At 51.7% G+C, this 27,079-nt stretch overlaps 1 protein-coding gene across 7 annotated transcripts in view; it reads right to left on the bottom strand.

The window, feature by feature from the left end:
* CIITA (class II major histocompatibility complex transactivator) overlaps nt 1-27,079 on the bottom strand; it is a 53,270-nt gene that overhangs the window by 15,974 nt on the left and 10,217 nt on the right. For 2 of the 7 annotated variants that reach the window (XM_059693156.1, XM_059693158.1), the window contains exons 2-9: nt 9,201-9,347; nt 8,808-8,903; nt 6,100-6,162; nt 5,842-5,922; nt 3,587-3,631; nt 2,391-2,543; nt 1,780-1,923; nt 520-675 (exon numbers count right to left, since the gene is read on the bottom strand). In XM_059693156.1, coding sequence (XP_059549139.1) covers nt 520-675; nt 1,780-1,923; nt 2,391-2,543; nt 3,587-3,631; nt 5,842-5,922; nt 6,100-6,162; nt 8,808-8,903; nt 9,201-9,347 — 885 coding nt within the window. Of the gene's footprint in view, nt 1-519; nt 676-1,779; nt 1,924-2,390; nt 2,544-3,586; nt 3,632-5,841; nt 5,923-6,099; nt 6,163-8,807; nt 8,904-9,200; nt 9,348-15,853; nt 16,008-25,131; nt 25,386-25,501; nt 25,944-27,079 lie in introns of those variants that run through there. The other 5 variants (XM_059693161.1, XM_059693155.1, XM_059693160.1 and 2 more) reach the window with 5 other exon arrangements.

The raw sequence follows: 27,079 nt of genomic DNA, 5'->3' as shown, positions 1-27,079 counted from the left end.
GGGTGAGGAGTACCCTAAGGTCTTCCTCCCTCTGAGCATTCAGTCCTCTGAGTATGCAGAAGTATGCAGAGGGTAGAGCCCACAAGGACTGGGGAGCAAGGGGGTGTCACAAGGTGGGGACTTGAGGTTGTATCCTGCTCAAAGATGTCTTCCTTTGGCCAGCTTTACTTTTAAAACATTGTTTTCATCAATGTTTTTAAAAATCACAATATGTAAAAAATCAAGATTTCCAGATCCTGCTGACAATTCAGAAGATCTGGCCACACTGGGCTTTCCTGCCAGGTGAGAAGCTGGTAAAGGCTGGTGGCCTGGTTTAGGTGGGACATGGATTCTCCAGCTGTCCCCCTCGGCCACCCTCCCAGGCCCTCCACTCCCTGGACACCCTCCCGGCCCTGTTTACATAAACTCAGCCGCTTGTCCCCGCAGGCAGCTGGGTGTGGGCCTGATCGTCTGCAGCAATTCTTCTCCCCTGGCCTGAATCCTGCTTCCAGTGCCTCTCACAGGTGCTGAGCCCCTCACCTGTTACGTTTCCACGGGAGGTCAGGGCTGGCTCTGGCATGCTGGGAAGGTCAGCTGCCGCCGGGGCGAAGGGGCTGGTGGAGCCAGGCCGGCCTGGGGACTTCGGGAGGCTGGGGATAGCTGGGCTGCTGGAAGGGGGTGCTTGGGGCATCTCGCCTACATTAGGTGGGAAGGGAATGTAAGAACAGCCGGATACCCATCCAGGAACCCAACTGAGTTGCCACCTCAGACCAGCCTGTGGGGCTTGGGAGGCTGGGGAGAGGAAAGGAGAACTGGCAAAGGACGACATTTCAGGACGGAGTTGAAGAAAAAGCTCTGGAGTTACATCTAGCTCAGGGGTGGGCAAACTGTTTGACTCGAGGGCCACAATGGGTTCTTAAACTGGACCGGAGGGCCGGAACAAAAGCATGGATGGAGTGTTTGTGTGAACTAATATAAATTCAAAGTAAACATCATTACATAAAAGGGTACGGTCTTTTTTATATATATATAGTTTTATTCATTTCAAACTGGCCGGATCCGGCCCGCGGGTCGTAGTTTGCCCACGGCTGATCTAGCTCCTGAAACCTTGGTTTCCCCATCTGTGAAATGGACACAATTAGCTCAGAGAGAGCTTAGGTCAGCGTTCATTTTCCTAGATGGCCCAAATGTCCCCCTGCTTCTGGGGCACCTGTGCCTTACACATAAATTGGCAATGCGACCTTCAAAGGATGCTCTTCAACTGAGTGGAAGTGTACCCCTGGCCTCATTCTCTCTCCCATCTCCGAGAGCCAAACATGCCTTCTCCTGGGCAGTTCGCAGCCCATCATTGTGGCCGACAGAATGGATCACTTTACTAATCACAAAACAAGGTAATTCAGAGAAAGCTGTGCAAGGATGCACACCAAACTGCTCACCAGGTTTTACTAAAAGAGTGAAGGAGAGACTCAGTGATCCTTATAAGCATCGCTTATTGTTTGACTTTTTAATGCACATGTATTGATGTAGTTTAAAAATATAATAATGTTGAATAGTGTGGGGAGAAGAAGGAAAAACAAAGGCTTAGTGGGGAAAAGGGACACTCGAAGGCCACTCAGCCATTCAGTGGGTCCCTCACCCAGACCCCCTTGGGAGCTCTGCTCCTCTACTTTGATTCTTGGGAAATGGAGACAGAGAGGAGGGAGGATCATGAAAGGGTCCTAGGCTGCACCTGCCACATGCCTGGGAGGAGGGAGTAGTTAGGTAGCAGGGCGGGGGTGGGGCCAGGCCTCCCTCACTCACCTTGGTAGATGAGTATACTGGACACCTCTGTCCCGGCTCCTGAGATTTGCCAGAGCCCCTGGGGCAGAGCAGGGAGGGTGGGGATGATGTGGATGGACCCAGCAGGGAGACCCAGGCAGCTCAGCAAGGAACTGGAGGGGGGCGCTGCAAGAGACCAAGGCAGTGAGGTGCGACCCTCTGCAGCACCTGTGTTTGTAATCCTGTTTTGTGCTTATCTGATTAGTATCTGACTCTCTTCCTAACGGGCTCCAATCTCCTGAACAGCAGCAGCAGTGTCTGCCTTGCCCATGGCAGTGTCCCTGGCACCTGGCAGAGTGGCTGGCACAGAGAGGTGCTCCCTCCACAGTGGATGGATGCACTGGCTGGTGGGCGAATTCTCTAACTGGTGGGGATTCCCTGCTGTGCCTCCCAGGGTGTGTGTGGGGGGGGGGGCGGGGGGGGGACATGTTTTCTGACACAGACTGAGCTGATGGGAACCCAGGATGGGACTGGCTGGGACGGGAGTGGGTGACACTGGCTGGGTTCCGGATTCTGTCCCTGGTGGGCCCTGCCTTCATCACTCCTCTGGTACAGGGAGGGGGAAGCCCTCCTTCTCCCAGCCCCTCACCTACCAGGCGTCAGGACGGTTTCCTCCAGCCGGGTCTGGACGGACGTTGGCTCCTTGTTGAACAGAGCAGGGGGCGATGGGCAGGGCAGAGCTGAGGAGTCACTCACTGGCCCCACCAGGAAAGTGCCAGTCACCATGGGCACAGTCAGGGGCTCGGCTGTGTGGAAGGCGGTGTTAGAGGCTGCGTGGGATCTAAGTGGGTGCCTGGAGGGGCCTTCCTGGGGTGGGAGCGCTCTGGGAGCAGAGCAGACCGCTCTCCTGGCAGTTGGAGGAAACTCCCGTCTGCTTCTCAGCCCTGGGCAAAGCTGGTTTGATCAGCAACTACTCTGTGCCCAGCAGCCAGGCCCCTGTCCCCAGCCCTCTCCTGTGCCTGGGCCCTCAGAGCTTCCTGAGCTGGAGACTCGTGGTGGCCCCATTGAGCCACTGAGGCAGGACAGACCTGTACGCAGCTGCTGGCCCAGAGCTCCCGAGGAGCCCCAAGCACTTCCCAAAGAGGAGTGGTTGTACCCCCATCAGACTGGGGCAGGGGTGTAATGGGGAGATCAAAGAGGGTAGAGACTTGCTTCCCCCATTCGATTGGGAGCTCCCTGAAGACAGGGACTGCTTCCCCATTATCCTGGGATCTTCATGGGCAGGACCCCTACCTCCCTGAATTCAGGGACTAGGCTTCCTCCATCAGACCATGAGCCTTTCATTCCTCAGTCTGTTCCAGAGGGACTGGTCTTTCCACCTTTGCAATAACAACTGGGTGGGAGGAGGGAGGGGACGGGGAGGGCGCGGGGGTGGGGGGTGGGGGTGGGCGGGGGGAGGAAGCATCTGGTGGGGAAGGTGGTGAGCTAGGAGGAAGAGGCTCACTGAAGCTTGGGGCGGGAGGGCACGGGTGACCGACTGCACTCTGAAAGCAGCAGTGGAGCAAGGTCTCAGCTCTGACTCAGCATAAAGAAGAGGGATGTTAGGGAGGAGGCTTTGTAGAAGCTGAGTTTCCCAGCAGCCCTCGAACTATACAAGCTTCAGGATCAAAAACCTGTTTTTAATCCCAGCTCCACCTCTCACTAGCTGTGTGATCTTGGACATGTGGCTTTGCCTCTCTGATCCTCGACTCTCAAATGCCAGGTTCTACGTGCACTTGAGTCCTGGCTTTCCTGCCTTGCAGTCCAACCCCCCCCTCCCCACCGCCCTGGGCCCACCCGCCCTGCTCACCGAGCTTCCTGTGCTTCAGGTCTGCAGGCAGCTCCTCTGGGAAGGCTGCAGAGAGAACACCAGGGTCAGCAGGCCCAGGGGAGGGGTGTTCCCAGCCAGGAGGGGCTCCTGGGCCCCAACAGGTAAATAGCTTTGCCTGGGAGGTGGCCTTGGGGGTCCCACTCCCTTCCCCTGACCATTCCTGCTCCCCTTGTCCATTTGCTTAAAACCAAACCCCACCTCGAAGCTCACAGGACAGTGAGGTACTGGAAGTGGCACAAGCATAGAGGGGACACACAAGACGAGTTTGAGTTTAAAAAAATATGAGACGCCTGCTTTTGATCCCTTCCCAGCTGTGTGTCTTTGCAACACAGCCTCTCTGAGCCTGTGAGCTCTCGTCTGTGAAATGGGCGTATGGGAGGGTGATTCCACCTCGCAGGAGTACACTGAAAATCAGTGAGTGAGGATCAGATACTTAGCACACCAATGGAGAAAACCCCCAGGTGTCCCTGAGCAAGGGGTAAACAAACCATGGTTCATCCACCAACAAAATACTGTGCAGACCTGAAATGAACAAGGGGGATGTATGGGGAAGTGTGCTAGCATCTGCAATTCACTTAAAATGTTCCAAATGTAAGATGAATGGATGGGTGGATGGATAGGGGGATGGACAAATGGATAGAGATGGGTTAAGGCAAATACAGCCAAACATTCATTGTAGAATGTAAAGTGGTAGCTATGTGGTTGTTTGAAGTACAATTCTTCCACCTTTATTGTATGTGGCAAATCTTCATAACAAAATGTTGGGAAAATATTCATAACATGAAAACAAGAGAGAGAGAGAGAGAGAGAGAGAGAGAGAGAGAGAGAGAGAGAGAGAGAGAGAGAAGGAAATAAGGAGGGGAAAAAAGGAAGGAAAAAAGGAAGGAAGGAAGAAAGGAAGGGTTTCCTGGAGGCAAGACAATTCTCCATCAGTGATACACAAGTGACCCGCCCCCCTGACTGTTACATGAAGAAAGCCAGGTGCAGATAGTATAGGTAAAAATGTGGCCATTTGTGTAGAAAGTTAAAAACAACAACAATAACATTGAGTTCGGTTCTAGATAAATAACATGTCTAACAAGGCAAAAAGGAAAATGACAACATAGGTTGTCTTCAGAGGGGGGAACCGAGAGAAAGAAACTGAGAAAAGCTGTTTGAACATAAAGAAATTGGTACAGGGCTTACACACGTGGTCTGGCATATAGTATGCACTTCATTAACTGTTATGCCCATTTTACAGATATTTTCATTCAACGGATACTTATTGAGGTACTGCTGCATGCCAGGCACTGTGGTAGATGCTGGGGATGTAGTGACAAGTAAGAAAGACAAGGTCCCTGTCCTCAGAGAGGGGGAACTAGGCAAAAGGCAATAAATAAAATTAGTTCAGACTATGACAAGTACTAAGGTTCTAGGAGAGACACAGCAAGGTGAAAGTAAACGAGGTAATCACGTGAAAATTGTGGTCAAGGAAAGCCTACAGGAGGAGGTGACATGTTAGCCAAGACCTAAAAGATCTGAAGGAGCTGGCCATGGAAAGAAGTAGGGAAGGACATTACAGATAAAGAGAACAGCAAGTGCAAAGGCCCTGGGGCTAGGAAGGGCCCATGGGTTGCAGGAATGGAAAGAAGCCAGTGTGGCTGGAGCAGGGTGGCTTATGGGGACCCTGGAGAGTTGGAAAGGGCCCAATCATGCAGGCCTTGTGGCATGTATTTTGTAGCCATCGGAAGGTTAACAGGGAAGCTGAATGATCTGATTTGTATTTAAAAAGCTCCTGTTGGCTGCCAGATTGAGGAGGCAGGGAGGCTGAGTAGGAAGCTCAAAAAGGTGCAGGTACTTGCCACGGGCTCAGGGAGCATACGTAGCAGATCCAGGATTAAAACCCAGTTCTTGCTGATTCCAAAACCTGTGCTTGAAGAGACCTCCCCCAAATACAGGGGTACCAACTAAGGACGAAAGGGAAGCCAGAGCCTAAAGGTCCTTTGGACGTGGCAGTCAACACAGCCAGTGACAGAGACCCACCAGCAGAGTAGACATTTGCGCCTGGGCCGTCTGCTTCCTCCCTGGGTCACCAGGGGGCAGTGGTGAGGGGAGAGGCAGGCGGGATACCCACACCCAGGTGGATTAAAAAGGATTTAATAAGGGAAGCAGCTGAGAGCCTCAACAGGCTATGGAGCGAAGGCAGGGCCAGGAGGCAAGTAAGACTGGGTAGGACCAGGGAGGGGCTCACTCACGTCTTTTCTGACTCTTTTGTGCTGCTTCCTCCAGCATCTCCACACTCTCGCTGATCATTTCTTCTAATCCTATGTGCTCGACTATGGAAGAAAACCAGACACCAACATGCACAGTCAATGGACACCCCAGTTGAACCCGTGCTGTCCCTCTGTTGGGAAGGGATCTGACCACCCATTAAAGAATGGCCTTCTGGCATTACAGTGCTCCCCAAGGAACAAGGAAGGAAATGTGGACTGAGCCAAGAGCCCCCAACTTACTGAAAATGTCTTTGCTCAGGCCCTCGAACTGGGAGTCCTGGAACACATACTGGTCCAGTTCCGCTGCCCAGACAAGGAAAAGTACAGTCAGTGAGTTCTCAGTCATGTTTGCTGAATGGATGATCAAATTAATGAAGGAACACTGAGCCATCGTGGGCCCTTAATCTAACTGAAGGGCAGGGGTATGTATCCACAGAAACTTATCTATTGCTCTAAAGGAGTGCAGGGCAGTGTGGATGAGTTGTCAGGGGGGCTTGAGTTTCATTTCCAGTTCTCTCTCCCACTATGCCACCTTGGGCCAGTTACTTAACCTCTGTGGGCCCCCATTTCATCATCTGTGTCATGAGAATAAATGATGCCTACAACCCAGGGACCGATGGTGAGAATTAGAGGCTCTGCATTTAAAGCATTCAACACAGTAGTCAGTACACAGTAGGCACTCAATAAATGAAGTGGCTAATTATATGAAGGAGAATGTGGTTTGGAACCAATAGGAAGACAACGATCATGGCAGGAGGTCAGGGGAGGAAGTGGGGTGGGGCAGTCAGGGAGGGCTTCCCAGAGGAAGGGATCCTGGAGCCAGGCCTTGAAAGATGGGGCAGAGCCTGAGAGGCCGAGAGTGGGGGCTTTCTGGATATTTGGGGTACGTATGGGGAACTCTGAGAGACAGGTATCTGCAGGAGAAGTTTCATGTTGGAGAAAGTTAGGACTTAATTTTATAGATAATAGGGAGTCATTAAAGGCTTCTGAGTAAGGGCAAAAATAATAATGATGATGATGATGATGATGATGATGATAAGGATGATGATGACGATAGGGGTGGGATGGTACCTAATACTTATTGAATGCATACTCTTTGCAAATTCCTTTTCTAACTGCTTTACACATATACATGTATTCAATCCTCTCCAGCCGTTCCCTGGGGAAAGTGTGATTATTATTCCCATTTCTTACACATATAAAAGCCAATGTAATATTTCAGGATGTCTCAAATGATTGCGTGCCCAGGAGCAAACCCACAGACTTGAGGAGCTCAGGCAGTTCCACTTCCTGTGTAGATGCCCCTAAGGGAGAAACCCCCAAATCCTTTACTACAGCCTCCCGCTGTGAGGAAGTGTGAGTGCCCTCAGCCCCAAACACTTCTGCTTCCTGCAAGTAAATTCCCAGGAAGAAAGGAAGCAGGCAGGCTCTCGGTTCTGTAATTTGAGACACCTCTCCATCCTCTGCCCTGGCCTGACACTGGACTGTGCCCTGGGAAAGACCAGCCACATTTGCGCTGACCACAGGCCTCCTGAGTGACGTGCTCCTGGGGCTGCCAGGAAAAGGGCAACTAAGAACAGCTGTGCAGGTTGTTCAGGGTACAAGGTGCCCAGCTAAGAGGGCAAATGGGGGGCAGGAAATTCAGCCGGCACTTTAAATATTTTAAAATTGATTTTAGCCCTAACTGGTTTGGCTTAGTGGATACAGCATCGGCCTGAGGACTGAAGGGTCCCAGGTTCGATTCCGGTCAAGGGCATATACCTTGGTTGTGGGCACATCCCCAGTAGGGGGTGTGCAGGAGGCAGCTGATCGATGTTTCTCTCTCTTTGATGTTTCTAATTCTCTATCCCTCTTCCTTCCACTCTGTAAAAAAGTCAATAAAATATATTTATAAAATAAATAAAATAAAATTGATTTTAGGGAGAGGAGAGAGAGAAACATCGATGTGAGAACTATTGATTGATTGCCTCCTTCGCACACCCCAAACCAGGGATCCAACCTGCAACCTGGGTAAGTGCCCTGACCAGGAATCGACCCCCCCGCCCCCCCGCCCACCACCACCTTTTGGTGTACAAGACAACCTACAACCAGCTGAGCTACAACCAGCTGAGCACGCGGCCAGGGCTCAGCCTGCACTTTAATAGCCAAGTGGTTACTTTCCGGTGGAGGCTGTGTCTTCCAGAACAAGGGCTGCCTTTTTCCACCTCAACGACGTCTCCGTGTGGGATAGTGGTGGCTCCGGTGAGGAGGGACCCTTACCCCACCCAGCCCCAAACAACAACAATACAAACACCTCTCCCCCAAGACTTCTGCCCTTCCGAAAGCCTCGCTCTTTGTAAAGCTGCAACCCAGCCTCTCAGCTTATGCCTTAGCAAACCTTCCCACCCCAGACACTTCCCTTTTTGTGGTTAAGTGTAAGACCCTGAAATGAGAAAGACGTCGCTTAGAATTTCAGGCCTGCCCATGGCTATCTCTAATGCAGGTTTGGGTAGACTGCTTCACCTCTGAACTTCATTTCATTATCTGTGAAATGGAGATGCCAATAACGCCCACTTCCTCTGTTGTAAAGGATGCAACACATCTGGTGATTAGAGTAGTTTGGCTTACGAGCTGGGGAGAATGGGAGGGGAGGATGTATAGCATGGGCTTTGTTCAAAGGGAGGAAAGAACAAGAAATAGAAAAAAGGTAGAGAAATGGAGGCAAAGGATGTCAAAGTGAGGTTTTGTTTGCCTGTGGGTCATTAGTGGAGGGGTCCCTTTCCCTCACTTTTCTCCATCTTCTTGGAGTCCGCCCTGGAGTCTGTTCTTTGAGTCCTCGCCCCACATCCCCCTTGCCCTGATTTGTGAGAGAGGGGCTGTGGCTCATGGCGAATGGGGGAGATTAACAAAAGAGGAAAAACACCTTTCCCCTTAACTGCCCTTTTTCTGGGCTCGGAGTACTTTCTCACCGATATTGGCATAAGCTTCCTTGGTCTCTTCATCACTTTCTATGTCGCACAACAGCCTGCTGAACTGCTCGCAGTTGATGGTGTCTGTGTCAGGTTCTGTGGGGAAAAGCCCCTTGAATGAGACAGGAGAGATCTGGGAAGAGGGCTGGCGAGGAAGGCGGAAGAGAGCAGCGGGGCTGGGCTGGGAGACGTTCCCAGTGAGAGAGCCAGCCTCCTGCCAGGGACAGGAGCTGTCCGCGGTGCTGACCGGAGCTCCGACGCGCGCTTACACTGGTTGCTGCCAGTCTCCACTGCAGGCTGAGGGTGGGGAGGGGCTTGGGAGGGACGGGAGGGGGGGGCGGGGGGGGGCGGGGGGGGATGGGCTTGGGAGGGACGGGAGGGAGGAGAGCGCACCTGAGCAGAGATCGATCTCTTCCTCTCCAGCCAGGTCCATCTGGTCATAGAGGTGGTAGAGCTGCAAAGGGTCGGCATTGCTGTTGAGCAGCTCCAGGTACCCACCTTCTAGAGGCCCCAGCTCCATGGTGGTACACTGTCCACTGCCTGGAAGGGAGACACACGTGGTCATCTTATCAGAGGTTGAAAAGATGCAGAGAATTAACACAGTTACCAGCTGGGTTACTTGGTAAAGGCCGGGGTTAGGGTAGCCAACGAAAGTGCGCAAAAGAGCTCAGTCAGCTCCTTTTATATGCTCAGGACATGGGAAGAGGACGCCATAGTTCCTTCCTGCAAAAAACTTACACTAGGAAGATGCTCATAACACAGGAGAGGAAACTGGAGAAGTGCAGAGTCAAGACATCTTACACATGGTAAGCCAGGAGACCCGAGTTCCACATCCTGCACTGCCATAAATGATGACAGCTAGGACAGGGAGCACCTACTATGTGCCAGACCCATAGGCTAGTACACTTACTCCTCACATCAATAACTATATGAGGCGGGTATTATCATGATCCTTATTTTATACTATGGCTCTAGGGGAGAATCCTTCCTTGCCTCTTCCAGTAAACTAAGTCTCTGAGAGATGAAGTGAGTTACATAAGGTAACCCAAATCCAAGTGGAACCAGGATTTGGTCTGGGCAGACTGACTCAGGGACCTACATTTAGCTGTAATGCTCTACTGCTGTGGGTGACCTTGAGCAATTCTCTGCTCCTCTCTGTACCTCCGTTTCCTAATCTGTAAATTGAAGCAGTTGGGGCAGATTTTCTGTAAGACCTTTCATTATCCTTTGTTAAAGGCCATAGAAAGTACCTTAGATGCTACTTCATTTAATCTTTAAGATAACCTTGGACATGTCCACACAAAAACTTATGTATGATTCGTAACAGCCAAAATAATAGAAGCAACTTAAATGTCCATCAGTGCAGGAATGGGTAAACAGGATGTGGTAAATCCATACAGTGGAATGTTATTCAGCCATAAAAAGAAATAAGTATTGACATATGCTACAACATGGATGAAACCTGAAAACAATCATGCTAAGTGAAAGAAGTCAGACAGAAAGGCCTGCATGTCATATGATTCCATTTATATGAAATATGCAGAATAGGCAAATCTTTAGAGGCAGATAGATTAGTAGCTAGGATTGGGGTGGAGTTGTGGGGGGAAATGGGGAGCAACTGTTAATGGTACAGGGTTTCTTTTGGGGAGGATGATGAAAATGTTCTAAAATTGATTGTGCAGAGGATTGCACAACTGTGTGAATATACTAAAAAGACCATTGGATTTAAATGGGTGCATTGTATGATGTATGAATTATATCCCAATAAAGTTTTTATTTTTTCCCCACTGATTTTATTTTTTTAAGAGATGGGGGAAGGGGGAGAGAGAGAAAGAAACATCTATGTGAGAGAGAGACACTGATTGGTTGCCTCCAATCCAGGTATGTGCCCATGACCAGGAATCTAACCTGCGACCGTTTGGTGTGAGGGCTGATGCTCTAACCACTGAGAAACACCAGCAGGGCAAGTTTTTAAAACAAAACAAAACAAAACACTAACCCTGGAAGGTAGGCTAGGACCTGCCGGCTAAAGCCAGTTTGAAGCCTCACCTGTGTGGCTCCAATACAGGCAGCTCAGGTAGTCTACTGCTGCAACAAACCACCACAAAACGAGCACCTTAAAACAATACAGCCTTATTCTCTCAGTTCTGCAAGCCAGAACTCCAAAATCAAGGTGCTGACAGGGCCCTGGTCCCTGGAGGCTCTGGAGGAGAATCCTCCCTTGTCTCTTGTAGCTTCTGGGAACTGATGGCATTCCTTGGCATGTGACCTTGTTGGCCAAGACACTCTAATCTCTGCCGCTGTGGTCACATCACCTCTTTGTGTCTCAAAGTTTCTGCCTTTTTCTTATAAGGACACTTGCCATTGGATGTAGGGCCCGCCCGGATAATCCAGCACGCTCTCATTTCAAGATTCTTAACCTAATTCCTGCAAAGGCCCGTATCCAAAGTAAGGTCACATTCTCAGGCTCTAGGGATTTGACGTGTTTATATCCTTTTGGGTGCCACCATTCAACGCACATGGGACACAGATGCATGTTGGAAGGAATCGGAGGAAGCTTCTTGGAGGAGGCGAGAGAAGAGCTGGCCTTGAAGGCCAGGGGTGTGAGGGAGCCTTCTGAGAACCCCCACCTGACCCAGAAGAAAGCAGAGTTAAAATGGGGAAGGACGGCAGGAGGGTAAGATTGTGAGAAAATACACACAACTCACCACCTTCCAGGTGCTCTTTTCCTTTCACTCAACAACTGTCACTACTGATGGGAGGGGCGTGGTGGGATCTCAGCACAGACCCAGAAGACAGAGAATGGACTTTCCGATCCAACAGAGGGCCCTGGCTGGAGCTGCCTATTTATAATGCGTTAGGCGGTGGTTACAGGAACCCAAACAACAGGTTTGCATCAGGGCCCAGCCAGCCATGACTGGAGGAAGCATAACTGAAAGGCCAAGCTACCGCCCTTTTCCTGGGCCGAGGCGGGGAGGCGGGGAGACCAGGGAGAGAGAAGGGCTGCATCTCTCCCAACACGTGGCCTGAGAGCCCCAAGAAATCTACCATTTTCTCCAGGATGGTGAGGAAAGATGTCCCTGCCCCAAATCTTGCCTGCTGCCTGCCTCCCACTTCCAGTCCATGCTACTTGTTGTGAGTCTATTTTGTAGCCGTCTGCCTCTTTTTCCAGGCAGTTAGACTTAGTGCTAACAACCCAGGACTGACCCCAGCAATTCCAGGAATGCGTTATATAACTTTGGTCAAGTTATCCAATCTCTGTTTTCTCACAGGGCAAAGTTTGAAGCTGAGCCTCACCAATAGACAGGCTCAGCTTCAAACTTTGGGCAATATCACTAAATGTGGTCAAACGCAGGAAGCTACACTGACAAGGAGAAAGAAGGCAATTCATGGACGTTTTGGAGTCAAATTGCCTGACTCTGAAAACACTGCTACCGACCAACCCACCCCAACCTGGAAAGTTCATTTTTTTTTTTTTATTATTAGTTAAGGTATTATAAATGTGTCCTCATCCCCCCCATTTACCCCCAACCTCCCAGGAAAGTTCATTTTTTAAACCTCTCAGAGCATCAGTTTCCCCACCTATAAAACAGAGATTAAAATAACCGGTAACTCCTAGGGGTTAGGTAAATTAATTCATGTAGTGCCCTTGGGAGGTGACTGGTGCTTAGTAAGCACTTAATGAATGGAAGCTTAGAACAGCATCCACATATACATGATGAGTACAATATGGGCAATGGCCATTATTATTATTATTACTAGTGGCCTGGTGCACAAAATTCGTGCACATTAAAAGGGAATTAGAGGAAATATTTTAATATTGCTATTTGCCCTTTATAATAGAAGTGTCAGAGATAAAAGAAAATTAGTAAAATGTATATGAAAATCTTCCTCCTGTCAGAGTCTGGGGCACGCTGTGGGACTCAGAGTCAAGTCCTCACCCACCCACGCACACCTCAAAATCACGCGGGACCCAGACCCAGCTGCCCCCACCCCCATTGGGTGAGATCCAGACCTGGCTGGCCCCACCCCTGTCAAGCCCTGCCGGGTGGGGGGGTGCAGCTTCAGGTCCCCCGGCCCGGCACCAGGTGGGGGGTGCGCCTTCAAGTCCCCCGTCAAAGCCTGCTGGTCATGGGCATGGCTTGAGGTCCCCCGGCCTGGTGCTGGGGTGGGGGGCGCAACCTGAGGTGCCCCTGCCAGAGTTGGGGGTGCACCTTGAGGTCCCCCATCAAGTCCCACTGAGCAGGGGGCCATGTCCTGAGGTACCCCATCAAGCCCCGATGGGCAGAGTGCACGGCCTGAGGTCCCCCAGCCTGGCGCCAGGGTGGGGGGCATGGCCTGAGGTGCCCCATCAAGCCCTGCCAGGCAGGGGGTGCAGCCTGAGGTTCCCCGCCCCGGCCCAGCGCCATGCAGCCTCACGTCCCTGCTGATGGCTCATTATGAGAACCCCACCTCCGCTGTGGGCGCAGCCATCTTGTGATGGTGTGAGGGTTAATTTGCATATTACCTCTTTATAATAAAGGACTAGGGGCCCGGTGCACGAAATTCATGCACTGGGTGTGTGTGTGTGGGGGGGAGTGTCCATCAGCCCAGCCTGCCCCCTCTCACATACTGGGAGCCCTCAGGCGTTGACCCCCATCACCCTCCAATCGCAGGATCGGCCCCTTGCCCAGGCCTGACACCTCTGACAGAAGTGTCAGTCCTGGGCAGGGGACCCCCAGACCCCTCCGATTGCTGGCTCTGCCCCTTGCCCGGGCCTGATGCCTCAGCCAGAGGCATAGACCCCCATCACCCTCTGATCACCTGATCGGCCCCTTGCCCAGGCCTGACGCCTCCGCCAGAGGTGTCAGGCTTGGACAGGGGACCCCCATCTCCCCCCGATCACTGGCTCTGGCCCCCGCCCAGGCCTGAGGCCTCTGGCCCAGGAATCATGCCTGGGCAGGGGACCCCCATCTCCCTCTGATCGCTTGCTCCACCCCCCGCCCAAGCCTGACGCCTCTGACCTAGGCTTCAGGCCTGGGCAAGGGGACCATCATATCCCCCCAATCCCCGGCTCAGCCCCCCGCCCAGGCCTGATGCCTTGGCCAGAGGAGTTGACCCTCATCACCCTCCGATCACCAATCACCGGATCGGCCCCTTGACCAGGCCTGAGGCCTCCGGCAGAGGTGTCAGGCCTGGGCAGCGGACCCCCAGCTCCCCGCGGTTGCAGGCTCCGCCCCTGCCCAGGCCTAACGCCTCTGGCCTAGGCGTCCGGCCCGGGCAGCGGGGACCTGCAGCTGCAGCGGCCCGGCGATCGTGGGCTCCGCTTTAGGCCCAGGCAAGGGACCCCTAGCTCCTGGGACTGCCAGCTTCGACCGTGCCCAGCTCCCATCGCTGGCTCCACCCCTACTTCCTGCTATCACTGGCCAGGGCGGAAAAGGCGCCTGATTCTCCGATCATGGCTGGGGGACAGGGCAAAGGCGGCCCCAGGGCCGCCTTTGCCCTGCCCCCCAGCTCTTAGCTCCCCCCCGGGTTTCCAATCACTGTCAGTGGCAGGGGGCTTCTTCCTGCTTTCCCTTTCACCTCCCTGCATTGTGCCTACATATGCAAATTAACCGCCATCTTGTTGGCAGTTAATTTGCATATAGCCCTGATTAGCCAATGAAAAGGGTATCGTCGTACGCCAATTACCATTTTTCTCTTTTATTAGTGTAGATTATTATTATTATTATTATCTTATTATAATTCACCTCTTACCTCTGAGGTTGACTAAGGGACCCTTTCTCTTCCACTCCTGGCTGAATCTCCACATTGTCAAGCCAAGATTTCTGTTGTTTTGCTTAAGGAAGCCTCACAGCCCCCATAGGAACAGTGTAATCACTGCCCACTGCCACCACTCATCACCACCACCAAGAAGGTGTCTAAGAGAAGCCACCCCAGGGTCTGCTCAACCTGGGCAAGAAGAAATCTACTCTTGACACCCCCAACATGCACCATGACACCTCCCTTCCCCAAAATGAACCCTGCACTTTGCAAACATCCTCTTAAGTAGACAGGGATTTGCAGCTCACAGTAGACTTCTGCCTCCACCTCCATGCCCTCCGACTGAGCTCCCAAAGAGCCTCAGGGAGAAGGCAGGATGGGGTGGTATGCATTCTAGACAGGAGGATTCTCAAACACTTGTCCAAGGCCACCTGGCTGCAGAGCCTGAGTTTGAATTCTGGCTGGAGGCCTTAGGCAAGTGACTTAACTGAGTATCCATTTTCCCACCACTGGATCAGAATAATGAAACCTACCTTGAGGGACCCTCAAAAGGCCAAGGGGGGCTCTGTGTGGTGCACCAAGCCCTCAGGAGGCCCATAGTCAGAGGAAGCCCGTTAAGTCTGAGCTGGGACTCAGACCCAAGAGTCTAGGCTCCTAGTCTAGATCTCTCCAGCAAGGCCACAGTGCCTCCCATTCATGCCAAGATCTACTTGTCTCTCAGTCTAGCTCTTCTCCCCTCAAGTGGTCCCACGACCATGTTTCCTGTGTCTCTAGATCAGGGGTTCTCAACCTGTGGGTCGCAACCCCTTTGGGGGTCGAATGACCCTTTCACAGGGGTCGCCTAAGACCATCGGAAAACACATATATAATTACATATTGTTTTTGTGATTAATCACTATTATTTAATTATGTTCAATTTGTAACAATGAAAATACATCCTGCATATCAGATATTTACATTACGATTCATAACAGTAGCAAAATTACAGTTATGAAGTAGCAACAAAAATAATTTTATGGTTGGGGGTCATCACCACAACATGAGGGGCTGTATTAAAAGGTCACGGCATTAGGAAGGTTGAGAACCACTGCTCTAGATGCTTAGGATATTATTCAAAGGCCCTTCAACTAGACCCTTTCTCCCACCTGCAATTCCAGGGGGCGGGGGGGGGGGGCGGGGGGCTGACGGCAGAGATGGCCCTGGTCACCACACTGCAGAGGAGAGAGGCCCCTTCAGCTGCCCAGCACAGGGCAGACCATAGAGGCGGAGCCCTGGGAGGGCAGGCCCCTGTCCGTCTCACTCACCTAAACCTGGGTTCCAGCACGTGGTGGGCTCCCTCCATCAACAGGAATGATGTGTAACTAGAATTCACAGGTGCCTTCTGAGTGCCAAGCACCAAATGACATGATGTATAAACATGACCCCATTTAGTCTAACTCACACATTAGATATTTGTATTCCCTTCCCTCCGAGGAAGAATCAGGCTCAGAGAGAAGAGTGGGGAGCTGGGTTCTGAACCACCTGCCTGGCTCCCAAGTCTTAGCTTCTGCTAGTCACTCTTGGCCCCCAGTGCCCCTGGGGAGGTGCCTTCACCCAGCGAGAGAGGATGTGGGTGGCAAGATGATTTCTCCTTTTGAGGAGCTTCTGGGGCGCAGCAGAGCAGTCTGTGTGTTTTTGGTAAATGGGCAGTATTTTTAGAAGGTCCTCTTTGAACCCACCCTTCCCCCCGGGCTACCACCTTCCACATCCAACTGAAAAAATGTTCCTAGTCCTTTTGCCACCAAAAGTCCCTTCTGGGGATCAGTTCTATTTTCATTTCAGACTATACTGTAGGTTTTGAAAGAGTGTATGCACCAAAATGGTTTCTGAAATAAAAATTCATTTTTCTCTCCCCCCCACCCCCGCCCACCCTGGGGAAATCAATGTGACCAGAATGTCCTTAGTCAGACCCGAGCAGCTCGACGTTCCGTTTATGAAGCTCTTCTTGTGTCAACATAACATCCTCCCAGGAAGAGGGCATATATCTTTGAGGGTCTGAGGAGGAATTGAGAGGGAGAAAGGGGCTCCTCTGTGGACCCCCCAAAACCTTCAGCACTGCTCTGCACTGCAAGAGTATGAGAAGTGATACCTTCCTACTTGTTGACTATGAACTTCTCCTCTGGAAGGAATGGAAAAATCTCAGAACTGTGTGTCTAGAGACATGGGTTTGAGTTCCAGCTCTACCTTTGATCTTAAAAAAAAAATTATACACACACACACACACACACACACACATAATTTCAGAGAGGAAGAAAAAGGGAGAGATAGGAACATCAATGATGAGAGAGAATCATTTAATGGCTGCCTCCTGAATGCCCCTCAGTGGGGACCGCGCCTGCAACCCAAGCATTCACCCCGACCAGGAATCAAACCGAGACTTCCTGGTTCATAGGTTGATGCTCAACCACTGAACCATGCCAGCCGGGCTATCTTTGATCTTGAGTTCATTTCTTTACCCCTCGGAACCCGAGTTTCACCAACTGGGTGTGCGAGTCCATACAGTCAAGGCCTTTTGGGATTCTAGATTTCTCGTGCCTTTCTCCTTTCTATTCCCCCAAGGCCCCCTCAGCACCCGCATAAGAAGTTGCTTCCGGAGGTCAGACAGTGGTAGGAAGCAGACACCCAGAGATACTTATCTACCACAACCAGCACCCAATCAGCATCTCTGTGGGTCTCAGGTCAAATAAGTTCCTCTTCTCTCTTGCACCCTGCAGTCCTCCAGATAAACACAAAGAAACCTCTTGCACATTTTTCTCTCTCCGTAACACAATGATTTACTGAGCATCTCCTACAAGAAAAGCACCAGCTCGGGTCTCCAGGGCCCCTAAAGAGGTTTCAAAATAAAGTCCCTGCCTAGAAGGATGTGGTGCAGACCCGGGTAATATTTTAGAAGAGGGACAAAATAGGATCATTATAGTACAGGGGTTAAGAAGGTGAGCTCTGGGTTCAAACCCCAGTTCCACAGTAACTGTGTGAGTTCACACGGGCGACCTAGCCTCGCTGGGTTGTGAGGTCTACTGTGCTGGATTAGCATCGCGTGTCTACCTCATCTGTTTGCTGTGACTCGCCTACAGTGACACATCTGGACGTGCTTCCATGCTGTAAGCTCCACAATGAAAACAGCAAGTTGTCACTTGACACTGTACAACCGGCAAAAATTGGAAAGCTGGGCAATGCCTTCAAACGGGCTGGAGGGAGAGGGCTGGTGTGACCGCCCCAGAGAAGAACCTGGACCACGTAGCGTAGCTAAGGATGCAGAGACCCTACAACCCAGCAACTCTGTTCTTGGGTCTGTGCAGCTCCAAGAACTATTCCCATAGCTCCACAAGGACACACATCTGAGGATACTCACTGCTGTGCTATGAGTGGTGACAGGGAGTTGGAGGCCACCTGTCGTCCCTTGCTGGGGGAGGGACAGGAAAAAGTAGCCACTACAACCCATGGAGGATGGTGCAGTGATTAGAAGCAGCAGACCAAATGCACACAGAGCAACACGGGGGGACTGTCATAACACAGCACAGAGTTAAAAAGTAAAAAAACAGGATGAACTCTGGTAGCCCAGTTCTAGACGTGCAGAGTGACAACGTGCTCATACAAAAAGCAACACATATTTTACAAGAATACATACAAACAGGAGGAAGAAGGTAAAGGGGGTCAAATATACGGTGATGGAAGGGGACTAGACTTTTGGTAGTGCATTTACCATGCAGCATACAGGTGATGTATTATAGAGTTACTGGTGTACACTTGAAAATTCTATAATGTTATTAACCAATGTCACCCCAATAAATTCGATTTAAAAGAAAGGACACATATATACAAAAGGACACACACTGAATGCGTTGGAACGGGTGACAGAAAGGGAAGAGGGAAACTGAAGAGTTGCCTTATGTGGACCAAAGACCATAGAGTGCTATGAAGTGAGGTGTGTAGTTAGCAAGGTTGAAAGGCTCCTGAAGTTTACAAGAAACAAAGCAGCCCTAACCGGTTTGGCTCAGTGGATAGAGCATCGGGCTGCAGACTGAAAGGTCCCAGGTTCGATTCCAGTCAAGGGCATGTACCTAGGTTGCGTGCACATCCCCAGTAGGGAGTGTGCAGGAGGCAGCTGGTCGATGTTTCTCTCTCATCGATGTTTCTAACTCTCTATCCCTCTCCCTTCCTCTCTGTAAAAAAATCAATAAAATATATTTAAAAAAAACCAAAAAACAAAGCAAAGTCAAACACGATGGATGCTTCATGGGGTGGAGTATCTCTGTGGCTCCCCAACAGAGCCTGGCACCTACTGATACTGGGAAAGGAACACCTGCACTCAGGAGACCCTGTAGGCTACCCCAGGAGGGGCAATCTGGGCCCAAGAGCCTGCAGTTCTGGGTGAAGGAGATGAGAATGGCCAGGGCTTGGAGGAGGACAGGGGAAGGCAGGGCCTCCTTCAGAAGAGAAATCCCCAGCACTCTGGCCCGCTGTCTGCCAGCCCAACGTGGGCACCACAGGAAAATAAGAAAGTGCTGGTCCCACTCAAGACTTTCACTTCCTAGAGGGACTTGAGAAAGTCACAAGAGACAGAAGGGAAACTGAGGTATGTGGCAATGCTGAGGGTTTAGGGGGCTGGAAGTGGCTGGAGGTTCTAGTCTCTTCTCTTCCAGGCAGGGAGATCAGAAGACCTGTGTGCATGCAAGTGTGTGCATGAGTGTGAGCATGTACAAGAGGGCAGCAGGCCAGACAAGCTCCATGTCAGGAGAGGTCTGGAAATACTGCTATTGGTTAGCTCTGGCACTCGACTCTAACTGCAGGCTCTTATGCCTCAGGGGGCTTGACTTGGAATATGACTCAAAAATGAGGGTTGAGTCAGACCCATAGGTATTTTATCTCCCAAGGCAATCTGAGTTTGTATATGGGTATCTTAATTACCCTTGCAACGTCTCCATATAGAGTACACGATTGTTGCCAAAGTTCCCACTCTCCCCTATTGCCTTCTGCCTGACCCCATTTTGCACTATTATGGTCCTTCAGGCATTTGGGTTTGTAACCCTTGTCTCAGAGACCCTCTAAGGTCCCTTCTGTCTCTGACCTGCTAGAAAGAGGATGGCCTGGAATGGGTGGGTGATTGGGGCAGAAAGAGGCAGGATTAAACTGTTCTGTCCCACAATGGCACAGGAGGGTCTATTCCGACAGAAGGTCTTGGAGGGGGCTGGCCCTGCACACCCACACGGTCAACTCCACAAAGGGGAGAAGCAGGAAGCATGGGAATTGTGGCATCTGGGATGGTAGGTGTGTCTTTCCAGCTCTGATGCCAGTTTGGACTGAAAGGCGGTTAAGAGATAAGCTGTCTGGGAACTGTGGGGCATGGAGTTCCATTGGATGCCAGTGGACCCACCCCCTCCTCCCCCAGTTCCAGCACCCTCAAGTATCTTGGCATTTCCATCACAGCTCCCCACCCCCTCTGTGCTGAACAAAGGGGCCTCAGAGCAGGAAAGCCCAAAATGGAAGCATGATTGGCTCAGGCCCTGATCACAGGGCTTCTCAGCAGTTGGAGGGAGAGGGGAGGGAGTGGACGGGCATGGCCATAGAGATGGCTGAGTTTCAACAGACCAAGGATGAGATCAACATAGGGACTCATGAGACCTGGGATTTGGGCCCTGCTCTGCATCTGATGGGCTGTGATAGGGGAGCCCTTTTCCGTCTCTGGTCTCCAGTGCCCACATCTGTGAAGTCCGAATGTCACTCTAGAGCAGTGGCTTTCAAATGAAATTGAAAAGAGCCCGAATCTCAGAACAGGCGATGAGGGAGCTGTTTGGTTCAAGAGGGTGGGGGGCCCTGAACCTCCCTTCCCCAAAAGGGGCTGCCCAGCGTACAGTTAAAAACACAACTTCAGGTGACCGTTTAGGCCTTGGCCTCCAGATACTCTCTGACTTGACAATTTACACGTGTGTGGTGGATACTGTGGTGTGTCGCTCAGACCAACACAATTAGCAACAGCTGCTGACGGCAACTGGTTCAAGCTCACAGCTCAAGCTCTCTCAAAATAATCCAAAGTCACACTCTCTCTAGGGGTAGCCCACGTGTGATGATTGGTGGCAGCAGAGTGCAAAGGTCTGATCCCCGTGCCTCAATGTGAGATAACCCTGTAGTCTGGCCCAGCTTCAGCGTTCCCCCTGGGATTGGCTGAGACCTTTGATATGACTATATCGTAATCCAACTCCTCCCTCTCCCCAGTCCTGCTTCCTGCCTTTCCCCTCGGGTCTCCCCGACCAACCATGTCCTCTCTCCAATAAACCCTCTATGTGCAAATCTCCATCTCCTAGTTTGCTTCCCAGGGAGCCTCACTCAAGACAACTCAGCTCTGGTTTTTCCCAAGTGGGGTCTGGAAATCATAAAGAACCCCACAATTGGCTCGGTTGACATAGTTCAGTGGTTGAATGTCAACCTATGAATCAGGAGGTCCTGGTTCGATTCCTAGTTGGGGTGCATGCCCTGGTTTCAGGCTCGATCCCCAGTGTGGGACGTGCAGGAGGCAGCCAATCAATGATTCTCTCATCATTGATGTTTCTGTCTCTCTTCCTCTCTCCCTTCCTCTCTGAAATCAATAAAAAAAAATTTTTTTATATAAAGAACCTCACAGATGCCCCCACAGAGACCAGTTCTGAGAGCTCAGGTAAGCCACCTATCTCTCTGGACCCCCATTGAAGGAATCCACCTCATCACAACTTGGGGAATCTTAGAACTCAAACAAGACCACCTTGGTTTGTGCATGTGTCAGTAAGTGGTACAGTTATTGGGGGTGGGGGGCTGGTGGCCCTGGGACAAAAAGGGAGGAGACACACTGTAAGACCTGCAGCCAGGGGCTGAGGGGTGCCTGCAGTGCTAGTGCAGAAGGTAATCCTCCTTCCGGCTCCCTGGCCTCCCCACCCTCCAGTGGCCTTCCCTCTGCATGTCCCAACATTTCTAGCTGCAGTCAATGACCTGGAAAAGGAGTCAACACATTTTGGAGGGAAGAGAGCCTGAGCCAGATTGCTGGGGCGGGGAGGGGAATGAGGCTGCTGTGCTCAACCCTCGCTCTACCTAATATGACACCTAAACCAGCACTTAGCCGTCTGCTGGGTACTGGAAACTCCGAGATGAATCCCAGGTTGGCCCTGTCTGCCAGGATCTGTATACAGAGCTCAACAGTTGACAGACTTGGCTATGAATTAAAACTGCCCCAGAAGAGAGAGAGAGAGAGAGAGAGAGAGAGAGAGAGAGAGAGAGAGAGAGAGAGAGAGAGAGAGAGAGAGAAAACCTGCCTGGAAAAAGTTGCTAACCACATAGCAGCCTGGGCCTCACCCCCACTAAGTTCTGATTCAGTAGGTCTAAGCAGGGCCTGGGAATCTGAATTTTTGAATGAGCATCCTTTCGTGTCTCCTTTTTGACACATTCTGAGCACTAAGCGAGGTTTTATTTCCAAGGAAACTGAGTTTCCACTCGCCAAGAAGACACTGACTCACCTGGCAGGGCATTCTTGACCACCAGGAAGACTACGATTCTCCTTCCCTCAAGGGAACTTTATAGACCTCCGTTCCTGCCACCGCTGGACACTTCCTCTATTCTTAAATTTTTCATTTCAAAAGTCCCTCAGCCGCTCTACCCTTGATCTAGGAGCCCTCAGTCCCACAGCTTAGATTGTTACAATAGCTACAAGGTCTTTCCACGAATGCAGAGTCTCCCAAACTTTAGCCAATCATCTGCCTCCTTTAGAATTTTTCATCATATCTTCATACCACCTATTCTATAATTTACCTTAGCATTTTCCTTAAATTAATTTTTAAAGAAACAAATATATTCATTTTAAAAGAAAACTTTCTAGCTTAGCTGGCATAGCTCAGTGGCTGAGCGTCAACCCATGAACCAGGAGGTCTGTGTTTGATTCCCGGTTGGGGCACAAGCCCGGGTTGCAGGCTCCATACCCAGTGTGGGGCATGCAGGAGGTGGCCAATCAATGATTCTCTCTCATCATTGATGTTTCTATTTCTCTCTCCCTCTCCCTTCCGCTCTGATATCAATAAAACATATATATTAAAAAAAGAGAAAACTTTCTAGAGTTGAAGGCAAGGACTCAGACATATACATGAATAGCCATAAAAGCGCTATTCAAAATAGACAAAACGTGGAAACAACTCAAGTACCCATGGACAGATAAACAGATAAGCAAAATGTGGTCTATCCATACATTGGACTATCACTCAGCCATAAAAAGGAATGAAGTTCTGACCCAGGCTACAACATGGAGGCACTTTGAAGGTATTATGCTAAGTGAAAGAAGCCAGACACAAAAGGACAACTACATGATTCCACTTATCTGAGGCACCTAGAATAGTCAAGTTCTTAGAAACAGAAAGTTGAATGGTGGTTGCCAGGGACTGAGGTGGGGAGAGGAGAATAAGCAGTTATTGTTTAATGGAGACAGACTAAGATGGAGAAGATGAAAAAGTTCTGGAGATGGATGGTGGTTACGGCTGCACAACATCGTGAATGCACTTACTGCCTCTAAATTGCACATTTAAAATGGTTACATTGGTCAAATTTGTTATTATTTTAGAAAAAGAAAACTTTCTATGATTACTTCATATGAAAAAAAAAAACAACACACCAAAACCACAGTAACTTGCCATTGAAAACAAAACAAGGTTATCAAAATAATGTTAGCTGCCTTACCAGTTTGTTAAAAAGGAACCTTAGCAAATACCACATAGCCTTTAGAGTGCTGTTAAAGACCCCTACACACAAAACAGAAGGAGGATGAAAAAGAACCAGAAAAGCACCAGTTTCCTCCCTATGAGAACCAGTGTCAATCAATGCCTCTTGGAGAACGGTCTTTGGACCACTCACCACATATGTGTCCAAGTCTTTGGAAAACCTCCCTTCTCCTCTGAAGACCTCAATTCAAATTCTGACTCAACCAACTACTCAGCTGTTTCTATCACATGGAGAGAGTACAAGGGTTGGGGCACATCTGTGCCTCTCAATGTGTGTATGACCATCGGACCCCTGACATAAGAATCGCTTGGGATAAATGGTTTAACCTGCCATTTGGAGGCCCACCCCCAGGCCTAGCCAATGGGGTTTAGGGGCAGGGCCTTGGAACCTGCACACTATACAGCCTCCAGGGGATCCCATGTGTGGGAAGTTGGGACCCCCTGGCTCAGTTATCTCTGAGGACCCTTCCAGTCCACATCCTGGCATCTTGGAGACCAGGTCCTTGTCTAAGGCAGCCTGGGGTTTGGAAGATGAGTTGCTGGGTTCTCCTCCCCTCCCCCTTCATCTCCACCAGGCCAGGCACAGGGATGGGGGATGTCTGGCCAGCGACATCATTTGGTCTGGCCCTGCCAAGGAACTAGGGGTGAGTTAATTAAATGTTTGACCAAATATAGCAGGCTAATTTTTAAGTTGATAATTTTTAAGTTGATAATCTATATATATAAAAAGCCAGCGACCAGAAAGGCCTCAATGACCAGAACAACCAGTCACTATGACACCCTCTGAGGCCAGCCAACCGGCTGATCAGGGGGTGGGGTTGGATGGCCAACCTCCCCCCGCCTTCCCCCAGGCCAGCCCAGCCCAGCCCCAGATTGCCCACCCCATCCCATCAGCCCGCAGCCCCTCCCCTCAGCCAGCACCGGCTCCGGATTGCCCCCACACACACCAATTGGGAGTGGGGCTGGCCAGCCAATCTCCCATGGCCCCTGCTCCAGCCACTGGCCCCCAATTGCCCCCCCCACTCCAATTGGAGGCGGTCTGCCAGCTAATCTCCCACGGCACCTCTCCCCAGCCCACCAGCCCTGATTGCCCCTATGGGGCAGGCCTGCAGGCCAACCTCCCCCATCTCCTCCTCCCCCCGACAGATGCTCAAATTGGTGCACTGAGCCTCTAGTGACATTAAAAATATCCAAATGGCCTTTGGCAGAAAAATGCTTCTTCATCACTGCTAGAACAAGAAGCGCCAATTTTCTTAACCTTCTGGTTGACCTGAAGTAGTTCTTTGGGTGGGGAAGGTTGGGTTGGGAAGGGAAGTGCACAGATGGAAGACTTCTTGCCCAAGTAAGGAACCCCTGGCTGCCATTGGAAGCAGGGCACTGTGGTCTTCTGGGCTGTATCTCCTCCCCATCTCAGGTGGAAAGAGGGCCTGTGAGACTCAGAGAACTGCCGTGTTAAGGGCCCCAGACAGAGCTAGACATGGTGGCTCCAACTCCAGCATTCTGGGGCCCTAGAGAGCGCACACCCCCATTCCAGGGGCTCAGGACCCCAAAGCCAGGTAGAGATACCAACTTTCAAAGACATTCTGGGGAAGACCCCGTCTCCCAATATCCTCAGAGAGGCGCTGATTTCTCCAGCGGCTAAAGTTTCTCAAGTTTGGACTTCCCGGAGCCCTCCCTGCAGGGGATCCCCCCAGGGGAGGGCCGTTCCCAGACTCCAGAGTCTGAGCAGAGATATGATCCAACAGGGACACTGAGCCCCACGCCCCCCTTTCAAGGGCACTCACGGAGGAAGAGCTTGCGTCCCCTGCACTCACCTGCACGCCTCTACAGACTCTAGGAGGCGCCGTCAGTCAGCCCCGGGCTGACCCCACCACCTGTTTCTGCTCCGCGCTCTCCCTCCGAGTCCCAGTCCCTCTGCGGACACTCCCTCCCTCCCACCGGGCTCTCCCTGCCGCCTCCCTCGGCCCCAGCGTTTGGGGGGCTGCAGCCCAGCGCCGCCGGTTCCCAGCTCAGGGTCCTTCAAGGGATGCTGGAAACCACGAGTTTCCCAGGTCTACATTCTGCACACCCTCTTCCCTTGCTCCCAGCCTTGCTGTGTGACCTCCGTCCGGCAAGTGGCTGCCCTTCAGAGTCTCAATTCCCAGCCGAACTTTAGGGGCGGCAGAGGGGACCTTGCGCACCTACCGCTGTTCCCTGGACTCGCGCGCAGTGCCGCGCTGCTGGCGGCCTCTCCCTCCGACAGCTCCGGGGCTATGGTGAGCCTGGGATGGCCAGTGACTTGGCCACGCTGCCTCCACCCCCTGCAGCTGCCCTTTTTCTCTTTCATTTTCATTCTCCTCCGCGAGGCTTGGACCAGACCGGGGAGTAAACAGGCATCCAAGCCTCCCCCTGCTGCGTCTACCACGTGGCTTCTCAGAAGCACCTCCGTGGCACCCCTACAGCCCTGGGCGCCTCCAGGGCGTCCCCTGCTGCGGGGGCACCAGCCTGCCCACGGGCATGTGATCTGCACGCCCTGGCTTGCAGGGAGTTCATCCCCCTGGTTTCTGTCTAGCTCACCACCATGAAGGCAGCAAACCACGCTGCAGGGCATGTGAACCAGAGCCTGCTCCCTGAGCTTTACTTCCGGGAAGCTGGGTGCCCTTGGGGGGCGGGGCGGGGGTGGGGGTTTCAGGGGGGAGAGAAACAACGCCTCAGGGACCTGCACTGGAGGTTCAGCCCAGCAACCTGGCATTTCCAATACCACACCCCCTGCCACATCACTCTTGCCTTCCTCCTCCAGAATCCTGGACCCCTGCCCCGCCCACCCTGAGACCTTTGGGCGGGCGGGGGGTGGGGGGGGGGGAATTGCCGGTGGTGGGGGGGGGTACTTCCCTTCCCAGGCTTGGATTACCTCACCTGGAACTGAGGGGGTGGGTCAAAGTGGGCCCTCTAAAACTCCCCCAACATCCCTGGCCCATAGCTCAGTTGGTTAGAGCATCCACCTGATACGCCAAGGTTGCGGGTTCAGTCCCTGGCCAGGGAACTTACAAGATCCAACCAATGAATGTGCAACTATGTGGAACCCCAAATCAATGCCCCCCACCCCTCTCGAATCAATAAATAAAAAATTTTAAAAAGCAAACAAACTTCCCCAACAAGTTCTGGCTGCATCCAACAGAGCTGGCAAACTTGTCATAACCTGGGGTTCAGAGGAAGCCACACATTTCAGTGGTGTCTGAGCCAAGGAGTCCCGCCACTTCCCACCACACAACAATGGCCACACCAATAATATCGGGCTCCTATGATGACAGTCAGTTCCTACAATGTGCCAGGCACTGGGCTAGACCCTTTAATCTCTCACCATTGTCCTGTCAGAAGACACTTCCCCTTCTCCCATTTGACAGCCCAGGAAAACAGCCTCAGAGAGGGCTGGCTACAGGTTCAGTGTCACACCGCAGCCAGCCCACTGTGCAGCCGGGATTCAAACCTGTGCTCTGACTTCAGAGCTGGTGCAAGTTGTCTGTACTACGCTGTCTCTCGCCATCTGTCCCCTGTCCCCCACTCCTCCCCCAAAACACCACTTGGAAACTGGGGAGAGGGCAGCGTCTGTCCAGGGGCCAGCTGGCTGAGGCTCAACAACCATACCAAGGGGCTGACTCTGGCTTTGGTTTCCCTGCTTCTCAGAGGATGGGGTGCGGTCTGGCAGGAGTCCCGTCCTTCAAGGGCACCCCTCAGTGTTTACCTGGCAGCTAGAGGGCCTTGTGATTGGCCAAGTCAGGCCAC

Source organism: Myotis daubentonii, chromosome 4 (genome assembly GCF_963259705.1).
Source record: "Myotis daubentonii chromosome 4, mMyoDau2.1, whole genome shotgun sequence".
Classification (NCBI taxonomy): domain Eukaryota; kingdom Metazoa; phylum Chordata; class Mammalia; order Chiroptera; family Vespertilionidae; genus Myotis; species Myotis daubentonii.
This window is presented reverse-complemented; position numbering and strand designations above follow the sequence as displayed.